This window comes from Zalophus californianus, chromosome 8 (assembly GCF_009762305.2).
Source record: "Zalophus californianus isolate mZalCal1 chromosome 8, mZalCal1.pri.v2, whole genome shotgun sequence".
Classification (NCBI taxonomy): domain Eukaryota; kingdom Metazoa; phylum Chordata; class Mammalia; order Carnivora; family Otariidae; genus Zalophus; species Zalophus californianus.
In genome coordinates, this window is record NC_045602.1 from 77,180,353 (window position 1) to 77,192,747 (window position 12,395).

At 52.4% G+C, this 12,395-nt stretch overlaps 1 protein-coding gene across 3 annotated transcripts in view; it reads left to right on the plus strand.

The window, feature by feature from the left end:
* CNNM4 (cyclin and CBS domain divalent metal cation transport mediator 4) overlaps nucleotides 1-12,310 on the plus strand; it is a 37,472-nt gene extending 25,162 nt beyond the window's left edge. The window contains exons 2-8 of one of the 3 annotated variants that reach the window (XM_027622956.1): nucleotides 1,421-1,564; nucleotides 1,924-2,058; nucleotides 3,457-3,626; nucleotides 3,926-4,022; nucleotides 5,409-5,471; nucleotides 9,217-9,398; nucleotides 9,695-12,310. In XM_027622956.1, coding sequence (XP_027478757.1) covers nucleotides 1,421-1,564; nucleotides 1,924-2,058; nucleotides 3,457-3,626; nucleotides 3,926-4,022; nucleotides 5,409-5,471; nucleotides 9,217-9,398; nucleotides 9,695-9,892 — 989 coding nt within the window. In that variant the 3' untranslated portion in view covers nucleotides 9,893-12,310. Of the gene's footprint in view, nucleotides 1-1,420; nucleotides 1,565-1,923; nucleotides 2,059-3,456; nucleotides 3,627-3,925; nucleotides 4,023-5,408; nucleotides 5,472-5,903; nucleotides 7,126-9,216; nucleotides 9,399-9,694 lie in introns of those variants that run through there. The other 2 variants (XM_027622957.1, XM_027622958.1) reach the window with 2 other exon arrangements.
* Nucleotides 12,311-12,395: the final 85 nt, after the last annotated feature.

Below are 12,395 nucleotides of genomic sequence, written 5' to 3' on the forward strand. Positions count from 1 at the left end.
CTGCCTTAGACCACGGAGAGCATTGTTTCTCTCTTTAGAAGGCACTCTTGGGTGGGAAGCCTCCATCAGGCAGAGAGGCCCAGGGGGCCAGACCCCAAGGTCCTGGCTCTGAGTAGCTGCTGCCCACTGGAGGCCCTTGACGGGTCTCTTGTTCTTGTTGGCTCACGTCTAAAAGACACCAGAAAATCTTTGATCGAGTCTAGCCATGGTTCTGTCTAGGTCTGATCTAGGTGCATAGTTCTAGCAAGGTGCTGAAAGTTTTTTGACCACAACTTGGAGCTGGAGATGAGTGTATCACAGTGACTGGCACGTGATAGTGAAAGTTGCACAAAACAGTACCCCCCCATCACATGTGGCATGCTGATATCTTCTTTATTTTTTTAAATGCTGGTCCTAAGAACTGGCACCTTTCTGGAGTTCTGAGGAGCACATCCTGGGGTTAGGGGATCTGCAGTGGCCTTGGAGCCTTGGAAAATGCCCTCTACAGAGAAGTCCTTCGATGGGGCCCTCAGACTGGGTTGTGAAGGGGAAGCTGCCCAGGAGACCCTGGCTTGACCTTCTCAGCTCTCCCAGGGCTTTTCCCCTTAGGCCGCTCCAAACCTGTGTCCCTGTGTGGGGTACACAGTTCCATCCAAACTGAAGTGCAGGCCAAGCCTCGGCTGTCTCCCTCCTGTCACGCACTGGGATGAGGGGCACAGGAACAGGGTAGAAACCCGGAAGGAGGGCCTGGAAAGCCCTGCCCTCCCCACCCCCGCCCCCTGACAAAGCTTCTGTGAAGGGTCCCTCCTCCCCTCCCTCTGCCTTCTGACTTTCTCTTGCTTTAGGTTGAAGGGGTGGCCCTTCTCTAATTATAGTACTTGCCTGGCCTAATTACAGCCTGGGCTAATTTGTTAATGGTTTTGGGAACTGAGAGCCTTTGCCTTGGGCAGTATCACGGCCCCTGGGTACATGCTGGGGCCTTTGCCAAGGAGTGCAGGGTGAAGGAATGTGAGTGGCCCTGGAGGCCCCGTGAGCAACATGGGCCATTTGAGGAGCCCCATGTACAGTTGGCGCACACACATCTCCAACCTATGGCTCACTGGCCACAGGTTGTCATTGTGGGTCTTTCCCTTCTCCAGGACTCTCAGGAGACCCTGATACACGGCACCAGGCAGGATCTTGCCATTTTCATTCTAATGAAACAAAAGGTCTTTAATGAAATGCCTTAAAATTAAAAAAAAAAAAAATACTTTTGGTTTTCCTTTTCATAAAAGCCGTATCTGTTTGCAGCAGAAACTTCAGGAAATACAGAAAAGGGGAAAAAAAAACACCCATGACCCCACCCCAGTGACTCATGACCCCAAATGTGTTAATATTTTGGTGGCGGTGTCTCATGACTGGGCCCTTTGCTCTTGTCTGACTCATTGCATCGTCCACCCAGGGAAATCCCACCTGGCCATCGTGCAGAAGGTGAACAACGAGGGTGAAGGTGACCCCTTCTATGAGGTGCTGGGTCTGGTCACCCTGGAGGACGTCATTGAGGAGATCATCAAGTCTGAGATCCTGGACGAGTCGGATATGTACAGTGAGTTCCAGTCTTTCCATTGCCCGGAGCCCCTTTCCTGCTCATGCCTGGGTGTCCCTAGGTGGGAAGGCCACAGTGCAGGGATGTGGGAGGCCCGGCCCCCTGAGGCCCAGGAACTGGATGCCTCACGCTGGCCAGGGTGAGCAGCGGGCTCACCCCTCGGATCAGTGAAAGCAGGCCACCTTTGTCCCCCCTGGCCTTCGTGCCTTGGCATCGAGCCAGGGACCCCGCCTTGATGCAGACACTGCTGCTTGTGTGTGGAAGAGGGGACTGCAGAGCTGGGAGCTGGCGGGCAGGTTCTAGTCTGTTCCGGAGGCATCAGGGACAGTGTTCTCAGTTCTAGATTCTTTCTCTCGCAGCGGACAACCGAAGCCGGAAGCGAGTATCTGAGAAGAACAAACGTGACTTCTCAGCCTTCAAAGATGCTGACAATGAGCTCAAGGTGAAAATTTCACCTCAGCTACTTCTGGCTGCTCATCGCTTCCTGGCCACGGGTAAGAGGAAGAGGAGGGCCCTCAGGTGTTGGTGGGATACAGTCCCGGAGGGGGTCTTCTGGGCCTCTGGCTACTTCCTCCCATGGCACAAGGGGCTGTGGCAGGTGAAAGGTGCAGGGAAAACGTGGCTGCCTCTGAAAGGGGGCGAGGCGGCTTCCCTCCATCCCTGGGGTGCTCCCTGTGGTTTGTTTTCTCTGTTGATGGGTTGTCATTGCAAACTTCTAGGAAGCATTCAAGTTCTGAAAATAACCACTGGGAGAGGGGGGAGGCCAAAAAAAAAAAAAAAAAAAAAACCCTGGGAGTACCTGGGGTGGGCACTGGGGAGCCCCTGGATGCTGGGGAGGGGGAGGGAGGAAGAGGCCCTTCCACATGCTGTGGGCCCATAGCGCTTACCTGACCCGTGTCCTCAGAGCCTGAATCCAGCTCTGTTCTCGTCACTCCCCCTCCGCTCTGCCTGCATGCCACACACCACGCTGGGGCCAGCAGGGCTTCACCTCTAGACCAGTGACATTCCTCTCTTCTCACCCCTGACTCAAAGCCCCTTTGGGGACCTAGGTGATTGATTTGAAAAGCTCCTGCCTATTCCCTTCCTCCCCCCAAATCTGACTTCCTTCCCAACTCTCACTTGCTAAATTCTCTATTTTTCCTGCCAGGATATCGATGATGGTGCTAATGATAATAATGATGGTAACATTTATGAAGCACTTTCCATATGCCAACTATGTGTCTAAGTGCTTTACATGTGTTACCCCTTTAACCTACCATGACCCTACCATGTGTATTTTGTTGTTGTTTTGTTTTTTAAGGAGTCTCTACCCAACATGGGGCTCTAACTTGTGACCTCGAGATCAAGAGCCATGTGCTCCACCGACTGAGCCAGCCCGGCGCCCCAACCCTATGATATTTTTTCTTTTTTTTTTTTTAGAGTTAGTTATTTATTTCAGAGAGAGACAGAGGGAGAGAGCATGAGCGGGGGAGGGGCAGAGGGAGCAGAGGGAGAGGAAGAGACTCTCGAGCTGGCTGCAGAGCCCGATGCAGCCTCGATCTCACCACCCCGAGATCATGACCTGAGCGGAAACCAAGAGTCAGATGCTTAACCGATTGAGCCACCCAGGTGCCCAACCCTATGAAGTTTTTAATCCCATTTTTCAGATGAGGAAACTGAGACACAGGTTAAGTAATTGGCCTAAGGTCATGCACTGTCAGCGCAAGAGCCGCTGTTCCAGCCCAGGCAGGCAGACCCGAGTCTAACCAGTCTGGATCTAAGGGGTGCTGCTTTCCCACAGAGGTGCAGAACCGAAGGGAAGGGTGGCCTGGGCAGTGAGCAACCACAGTGACTGTGTTCCTGGTGCTGCCCGGCCAGGGCCCCCTGTGAAGTCTTCTTCTGTCTTCCTACAGAGGTTCCCCAGTTCAGCCCCTCTCTGATATCAGAGAAAATCCTGCTTCGGTTGCTCAAGTACCCAGATGTCATTCAGGAACTCAAGTTTGACGAGCACAACAAATACTACATCCGCCATTACCTGTACACCCGAAATAAGCCGGCCGACTACTTCACCCTCATCCTGCAGGTGAGCAGCCTGCTCCATGCCTGCCCTCCTGTGCCCACTCTGCCCTCTTCACCGGCTGAGATGGCTGGGGGACACAGGGCTTTCCTGCGTGTGGCCTGCCCCCGAGCCTCTGCTCCCCCTTCGCCCATCCTCTTCCTGAGAGGCCACCCCGGAGCCTCCAGGTCAGGGCCCCTGAGCTCGTCAGGGCTCTGGAACCGGCTCTTCCTCGCCCGCACTTCTCCCTCTTGCCTCGTCCTTTTTTCTCCCAGTTGAGCTTTCCTCCTCAGCCTGTTTGTCACCCTGACCCTGTGTTCTTCCAGGGGAAGGTGGAGGTGGAGGCCGGGAAGGAGAACATGAAGTTTGAGACAGGCGCCTTCTCCTACTACGGGACCATGGCCCTGTCGTCGCCCACCTCTGGTGAGTCGCTAGGCTGCCTCCGTGCTGCCCTCCAGGGTGCCTGGTTGGGGGGGGTGGGCCATGAGGGGTAAGGACGTGTCGGGGAGCCCCGGAAAGCTGACGGCATGTGGTTGTGATAGGAAGCAAGAAGTCCTGACGGGCTTCGGAGCAGAGAGGATGTACGACAGCAGACTGGGCCAGCTGGGCAAGTAGCTGTAGCAGCGGGAAGGATGAGAGAAGGCAGGTGGACGGAGGCTACAGGGCCTTGCTCACGGAGACGGGGGCAGGGCACTTGAGGTAGGGAGTGAGGGCGTCCAGGGTGTCCCTGGCCGGGAGTCAGGCCAAGGCCTGTTTACCAGGCAGGGTGCAGATGGGCTTGGCTTTTCAGGAGGCTTAGCCACTGCCTTTTGGTTAAGGGCTGGTTCTGATGGCAGAAAGGGACTTGGGGCAAAGAGCGGACTGGACACACCCTCTAAGAGAGGTTGTGGGAAGTCCAGGGAAGGACCGCTCTGGTCACTGTGGTGCTTTCTGCTTCTCTAGTCCTAGGGAGCTCAGGCTCCCGTTGCCAGGGGGCCTTGTGGCCAGAGTGGGCACCAGATCAGCTCCTTGCTGGTTGCACGGCCCCTCTGAGCCTTGAGTGGGGCCCCGGGTTGCTGCAGGCTGGAAAGTGAAAGTCCACTCTGTGGCTGGAGGATGGGCCACACACTGAGGTGTGTGTGTGGCTCGTGGAGAGTCTCTGTGCCGTGCCTGTTGCTGTCCTTTGACAGAGAGGACCCTGTGTGCGGGAGGCCAGGGCACTCCTGTATACTGATACGGCTCAGCTTATCCACTGGCATGACATAGCTCTGCTCCTCTCCCAGCATGAGCAGGCTTCAGGAAGGAAGCAGTGGGGAGACAAGGCTCCAGAGCTGGGTTTTGGCGCAGGGGGCCCCTGCTTGGATGCCTCCGACCTAGGGAGGACTTCTCGGCCCCTCCCAAGAGCACCTCCCGCCAGCCAGCCAGCCAGCCGGGGGAAATCTTGTCTAGGAGGGCACACGGTCATGGGACTTTCCTTCCAGGCACTTTTTCTCTGCAGCGATGCCTCAGAAGCTCGGGCCAGGGTCCTTGGCTCTATCCTTTGACCTGGAGGCGCTCAGGTCCCACTTGTAGTGGCCGGAAGGGAGAGACGACTTCTGGGGGGGGGGGGCGGGGGGCTGTGGCTTCACTGTGGGAGCCTCTGCCCCTCTTTGAGCAGGGCTCATTGGTCTGCCCCCTCCCCATCAGAGCCATGTCCCCCTTTCCATGGTGCCCACTCTCTGCCCAAGGGAGACTGGCCCCCAGCAGGTCTGCTTCTCCATCCTGGTCCCGTGGCTCCGTGTTCTGCCGCCTCACCCTACCCATCGCTGACCTTTTCCTCTTTTGCTCCAGTGCCTTCAACCCAGGTCGGGTGTCCGCCTGGCAAGCGGAACTCCCTGCTCTCCTGGCTCTCAGGTAACACGGCATGGCTGGAGAAGTTTGCACTGCCACCTATCGCCTGAGCCCACATACCACAGCTCTGTTAACCTCACCCAGCAGCCACTGGAGCTCCCCACTCGCATCTAGGGCCATCCCACCTGCTCACACTTGTGGGCCAGCCTAATTTGCACCGGCTCTGCCTGGCCTCAGGCCCAGTTACTGGGTGGCTTTGCCCTGGTCCTGGAAGGGCTTCTCCAAAGGTCCTCAGTCCTTGAGAAGACACAGACACACGTGCATACGCGCGCACGCACACCAACACACAGCTAGAGCGGGGAGGGAGGGTTGCTTCTGGCCAGGCCAAGTGAGCCCAGCAGTTCTGCACCCCCTTGATCAAGGCCACTCACAAACATCAGGATGCCTTGTCATCTCATCAGCTTTCTCTAAAAAACTTTCCTCCTTTCTTCACAGGCTTTGCTCTTCATTCTGTTGCTGCTGGTGTCTGCCCGCCAGGGGGAGGCAGCCGCCGGGCATCAGAAGTGCGGCCCCGGGCAGACGGCCCCGTGTGAATGCTGTCTCTGCACTTGGCTAGCTAAAATGCTTCCGGGAGCTGACTTCCTCTCAGTCTTTCGTTCCCTCTTGTGTAATGGGAACAATAGATGTGCCCACTTCTTAGAATTGTCAGGAGCAGTGAGAGACTGGGTATGAAATGTTCGGGTAGAGCTCAGTTTTTATTTGTTTTTTTCTCGATTACAACTAAACTGTGACATTCCAGTCAGAAAGTATTGAGGAAAAGGCCCAATGCCACATGCTGTTTCTGGCCTTTGATACGTCACACTCCTGAGCCTTAGCCCAGGATTGCTGGCAACTGTGTTGGTTGACTCCGTTCACGGGACTCCCGTCCCACTTACATGGAGGCGGCAGGGGGTGGCAGAAGGTGCTGGTCTCCCCATCAGAATTCTGGCCTGGCCCTGAGTCCTGAGGAGGTTAAGTGCATTTATAAGTGCCTTTGAGCTCCAGTCTCGGTGTGTAACTTAAAGAAGCTCCTGGGGCCCCAACAGTCCTAAACACCTATCACCAGAGTCCATCATTTCCCATTTTATATTCGTACAGCTGGCTTTTTTTCTCCCTCTCCACTGTACCAAAGCACACTTTTCTCTTGATTCTCTTTAAAAAAAAAAAAAAAAGGTAAAAAAGTGACTTAGAAGTCACTTGTCCCTTTCAAACAGCCAGCTTTTGGTTGTGATAGGAAGTGGGAAGCTGCTAACGGCCTTTGAGTAGGTGACGTCTGTGGACCATGTTGGTCTTCCTTGGCCAACACCTCAGCCCCCTTCTCTCTTCTGTGCTTGCTCTTGTTTCATACTGGCCAGGAGTTTATGCATCCATGGCTTGGATCCTGCTGTTTTTACCTAATACAGGAGCAGAGATGCTTTTCCATCAGCTTTCTTGTTTGAGCCACACAGCGTTCCCCCAAGCACACGTGCCTTCATTTGTTATCCCCCCTTATGGACAGTCATTGGGGTCTGTGTTGTAAATAACACCATGACGTAAACCTCTTTATGAAAAAACTTCCCCTGTGTTTAAGATTGTGTCCTTAGGATATCCTTTCAGAAATGGAATTACCAAGTCATTTTTTGCACATTTATTATTCTGTTTCATTTTTATTTTATTTTTTAAGGTTTAAATTAATTAATTAATTATTTTTTTATTTTTTTGAGCGAGTGAGTGAGCACAGGGGAGGGGCAGAGGGAGAGGGGTGAGAGAGAATCTTGAGCAGGCTCCATATCCAGTATGGAGTCCGACACTGGGCTCCATCTCATGACCCTGAGATCATGATCTGAGCCGAAATCAAGAGTCAGATGCTTAAACCAACTGAGCCACCAGGGCGCCCCGGATTTTATTTTTAAGTAATCTCCACACCCAGTGTGGGGCTCCAACTCACAACCTGGAGATCAAGAGTCACACGCTCCACAGCCTAAGCCAGCCAGGCTCCCCTCATTGTTCTGTTTCAATCATAAAAGCAGTATAGCTTATTTAGAAAATTGAGAAAAGGGAAAAAAAAGTCTTAAGAAAATTAAGAAGTATTGGGGTGCCTGGGTGGCAGAGTTGGTTAAGTGACCAACTCTTGGTTTCAGCTCAGGTCATGATCTCAGATCATGGGATCAAGGTCTGTGTTGGGCTCTGTGCTCAGCGTGAGTCTGCTTGAGATTCTCTCCCTCTGCCCCTCCTGCTAGCGCTGTCTCTCTCTCTCCATCTAAAATAAATAAATAAAACTTTAAAAAAAAAGAAAATTAAGAAGTATTAATTAATTAATTAAGTATTAATTAAGAAAAATTAAGAAGATAATAATTTCATTATTCAGAAACAAAGCTTTCATATTTTGGTGTATTTCTTTTTAGGGCCTCTATTTTTAAAAGGCCATATCCCTAATTTGTGTTGTTTCTATATTCAATTTCTGGAGTGTTAATAAGCATTAATTAAAAGCATTCCATCACCATCCAAATGATCAATGTGAAATATTAGGTAATAGCCATAGTATTTGTGTTTCTTTTCTAGAACTTAATCAGAGGTGTTACTTGAGTTAGGATAAGTGACACAAACACACACATACACACGATCCTCTTAATGATTGTACATTGCCCAATAATAGACTATCCAGACTGTATTTTCCTAGTTTTAGGAAGGAAACTCAAAGACAGGGTGTTACTTAGTTCAGTCTCAGTTAAAGCTGTATTGGTCACTCAGTCACCCAGATTCATTATGTTAGCTCTCTTCGAGCTGTTTGTTAAAATAGCTAACTTAGTAGTTAGTTAGTAACTTAGTGCTCAACTAAGTAAATAAGCTTAGTCCACTTCCTGTTTGCTTAAAAGAAGCCAGCATGCCTTCACAGTTAACTTCTTGTGTGTTTCATTGTTTTCTAAGTGTTCTCAAAAATAAGAGCTAATGATGCACAGTATGTGTACAGTTCCTTTCTGAAAATAAGGAGTCTGCTCCTTCCTCATTTGCGGTTGGGTCATCCCCTGTTCCTGACAAAGGGCTGCAGGAGGCCTTGTTGCCCCTGGGGGAGGAGGCGCCTCCACCACCACCCCAGGCTTTGCCTCAGGGCAGGGGAGCTTGGACCAGGCTGGAGGAGACGGCCGGTGTGGGAGGCCTGAAGCTCTGGGAGCATGAGGCTCCTGGGGAGAAGGCCCTGCTGCCCCTGTCCCCCTTGTCAGACTGACGGGGGTGGGGCCAGCAGACACACGCGGGCAGGACTGTTCCGCATAGAATGGGTCTTGTGCAGAACACACTTTGACCTCTTGAGAGCAGGTTAAGATGTGAGTAGGGCATCCTGTTGAGAGGTCTGTGTGGATGCGTCGTGAGAGGGTACAAGTGTACGTTCTTCCTTTTAATATATTTGACACGTATGCAGCGTGTGTCCCTTGATAACAAGCTGCTGTGGAGACAGGGACAGTGCCTGGTCTCCCGTGGAGGGGTGATCACTGTGTTGCCCTTGACTGATGACTTGTTGGGGACATGAGGGCTTCTGCAGACATAAATTTTGTGGTTTTGGTTTTTGTTTTCTGCTTTGGTAGGCTTTTTAATACTTACTGCACAACACCTTAAACAAACTAACTCATTTGCTTTGATGAGGTCAGACCTTCTGCAGTTGGAGCTTGTTTGTCCTTAAGAACTGTTCCATTCCGGTGGGGGCCCCGCTCCCACGTGTCCACGGGACAGGTTAGACAAGAGGCTGTGATGGGCACCGGGGGCTCCTGGCCTGACCGTGTGTCTCTCCCCACAGACCACTCCCCATCCCACCCTGCCACCCTCAGCCGCTCGGCCTCCCTTAGTTACCCGGACCGCACGGATCTCACGAGCACAGCCACCTTGGCAAGCAGCACCAACCAGTTTGGCAGCTCCATCCTGGGCCAGTACATCTCCGACTTCAGTGTCCGGGCGCTCATGGACCTCCAGTACATTAAGGTGGGTGCTTCCTGCGTCTCTCCCTCTGGCCAGCGCTGTCTTCCTCGTCCTGGGCATTTGGATCACTCTGCCTCAGGAATCAGCAGCTTCTTTCTTTTTCATCCACCACACACAGCACAGAGGGCCCGGACCCGAGACGTGTGTCCTCCTTATTCGTGCTCCTCACTCTCTCGAGCTGGTCACATCCTCTCTTCCGGACCCCCAGCCCCAACCCTGGCTAGCACTGTTTCCCTGGGTCTTGGAAGGTTTGCCTCTCAGTCCCGGCTCTCTGTGAACCTCATCCCTTCCTCCTGCAGATCACTCGGCAACAGTACCAGAATGGGCTGCTGGCCTCACGCATGGAGAACTGCCCTCAGTTTCCCCTGGATGGCTGCACCATCTGCACAGAGAACTTAGCCGGGAAGTCCGAGTTGCCCGTGGTAGATGAGACCACAACTCTTCTCAATGAGCGTAACTCTTTGCTGCACAAAGCTTCCCATGAGAGCGCCATCTGACAGCAGGGCCCGGGGTCCCCCGCCAGCCCCGCGGGGGTCTCCCCAGTGGGCCCACATGAAGATAGGGAGGCTTTTAGGCCAGAAGAGGGACAGATAGCCTGTCTAACTGAGCAGCCAGATGGCCCCCAGAGTGTGGGGAGTTTTGGCCTCTGACAGGGACCTCTGAATAGCTCCAAATTAGCGGCTGCCCAGCCCTGGACTGGCAGGGCAGTGGGCCAGCTACCATGAGCAAGGCTGTTTTTTACTGAGAGAATTTCTGAACTAGGCTCACTGCTCCTCTTTTTAAATATTGTTTGGGGAAAGGAATGGGGAAGGGAAGACAGGGTTAAGGAACTTTATTTAAAACAAAAAAAAATGTTTTTTCCACAAAAACTTCAATGAAAAAGGGTAGGGTTTCTCACCCCGGGAAGCAATAGCCATAATCTGCTCCCGGCCATGACCTTCTGGCTTATGTCCCTGATTCAGGGAGCCCACTCCTCCTCTTCCTCCTCCTCCCCTTCGTCCTCCTCCAGAGATGCTATCCCAGAGGCCCGCTGGAGGAAGGTTTTCTCTTGGGAGGAAGACAGTTCCTTCCAGGAAGCAAAGAACCAAATAGCGTTGAGAACAACTGCCTGGACACATGCACTGAGGCTTGTCTGACGTCGCTGAGGCCTAGGGATTCTGGGTAACTGTGATGAGGGACATGGTACTCCCGGCTACAGAGAGGAGCCCGCCCACTCCTGTCAACCGCTGGATCCTGGAATTTCCTAGGACTCTGCTGATGGGCTCTCCTGGTGAGTTGGGCCAGGCTGAGGACTCTCACCCTTGTCTCTACTCGTTTGACTCAGAGTGTTTAGCAGGGTCTGACACTTTTAAGATTGCTTACCCCTGCTTCCCAGGCCCTGCCCTTACTTTTACCAAAGGTTTCCCCCTCGGTGGGAGAACATCTACATTACGGGTGACTTGTCTGAGATACTCCTTTCAGTTCCAGGAGGGAATCTCGTCACGGGCATCTGTGTTGGTAGCAATTAAGACCATCCCCTTTCCCACCCTGCAGTGAAAGTCAAGTGTCAGTCACTGACCTATGAAGCCCCTCTTTTCAGACTCCCTACTTCTCATCCCAAAGCCCATTGCTTCTTGGGGATTGAGGACAGCAGGACACATAGGAAGCCAACCTAAGCAGGTTCTTCATGCCCTCCTTTCCTCTGTGGCTGAGGTTTACCCAACCTTGTTCACACACTTAAAAAACCCAGGGAAGGATGTTTCCACCTAAAAGACACACAACTGGCAGCCCTGTTGCCCCCGTCTTTATAATCCTAGCCTGAGTTGTCATCCTGGCCCTTGCTGAAGCTAGTGGTACTGGATCCTGAGAGCTCCCCCCCTACCCACATGAAATTCTGCCCCAGTGCCTTTTCCCTGGGGCTGAATGAGGCCCTGCTGCAGAGCTCCAGGCTTGCCACTGTTGGGGAGGCTGTGGGACTAAGGTCCACGTTGGCCCTTTTGTCGGGTGGAAAGGTTGCTGGGGGCCCAAGATCAGGCGGGGGAGACTCTGCACACCTTCCACCTAAGTGGTAGTTATTGACCCTTTCCTCAGCCAGTGACTTCTGTCACCCCAAGTGCTCTGTTCTTCAGGCACCTGGAGAATCCTAGCTTTTGGGACCAGGAAGTGTCTGCACCAAGTATACTTGCCCCTGGCTGGTTCTGAAGTCTCCCCTAGTCACAGAATTTATTCCTCGAAGTCTGGAGAGAAGGTGGTGACACCCATGGGTTCTCAGTCATGAGGAAAAAAACCCACCGGACCTTTATTCCCTGTCGGGGGAAACCCCTCAGTTTTCTACAGGAGCAGCTTGCTTTCCGAGTCCACATGGGAGCTTGCAAAGCTGTGTTCCTGAGAGACCTGAGTGCCAGGTGGGGCAAACCACATTGGCCTGAACCAAGTGAGTGTGTGAAGTAAAAGGAGCAGGTGCACACACTTCCACAGCTACCTCTTTGCACACACGGTTACCACCAACAGATGGTCCTCCCTTTCCCCACTTATAATCATTTCTTGCAGAGGGTCATAATTATCTCCAAATATTACTGGTCCGATGACTTCCTCCTCCCAGTGCAATTTTTTACTTCCTATTCCAACCTCTGGTTCCTGGGCCGAGCCGTACCCTGGAACTGGCCCACCCCTGCGTGTCTTCTCATGTAAGGGAGACTGTCGCAAATGGCCTCCAAATGGGTAGGCAAGTCACAGCCACCGTAGCGAATAACTCATATTTATTTTGCATAAGATTTTAATTTGTATATTTTTGTGATTTATTTTGGCATTGTTATGAGTTTGACTCTCGGGGAGTTTTGTTGTTATGACTCTTGTGTCTTTTGTCACAAGACAATGATAATATTTGCTAAACAATATATGGAATTTATTTTTGATTGGTAATAAAAAATGAAATAGGAAGTCTTGGTGAGTGTACAATTTGCCTGTTTGAGTTCAGTCAGTATTCAGCACCTGTCGTAGAGATGGTGGCTGTGGTTGGCT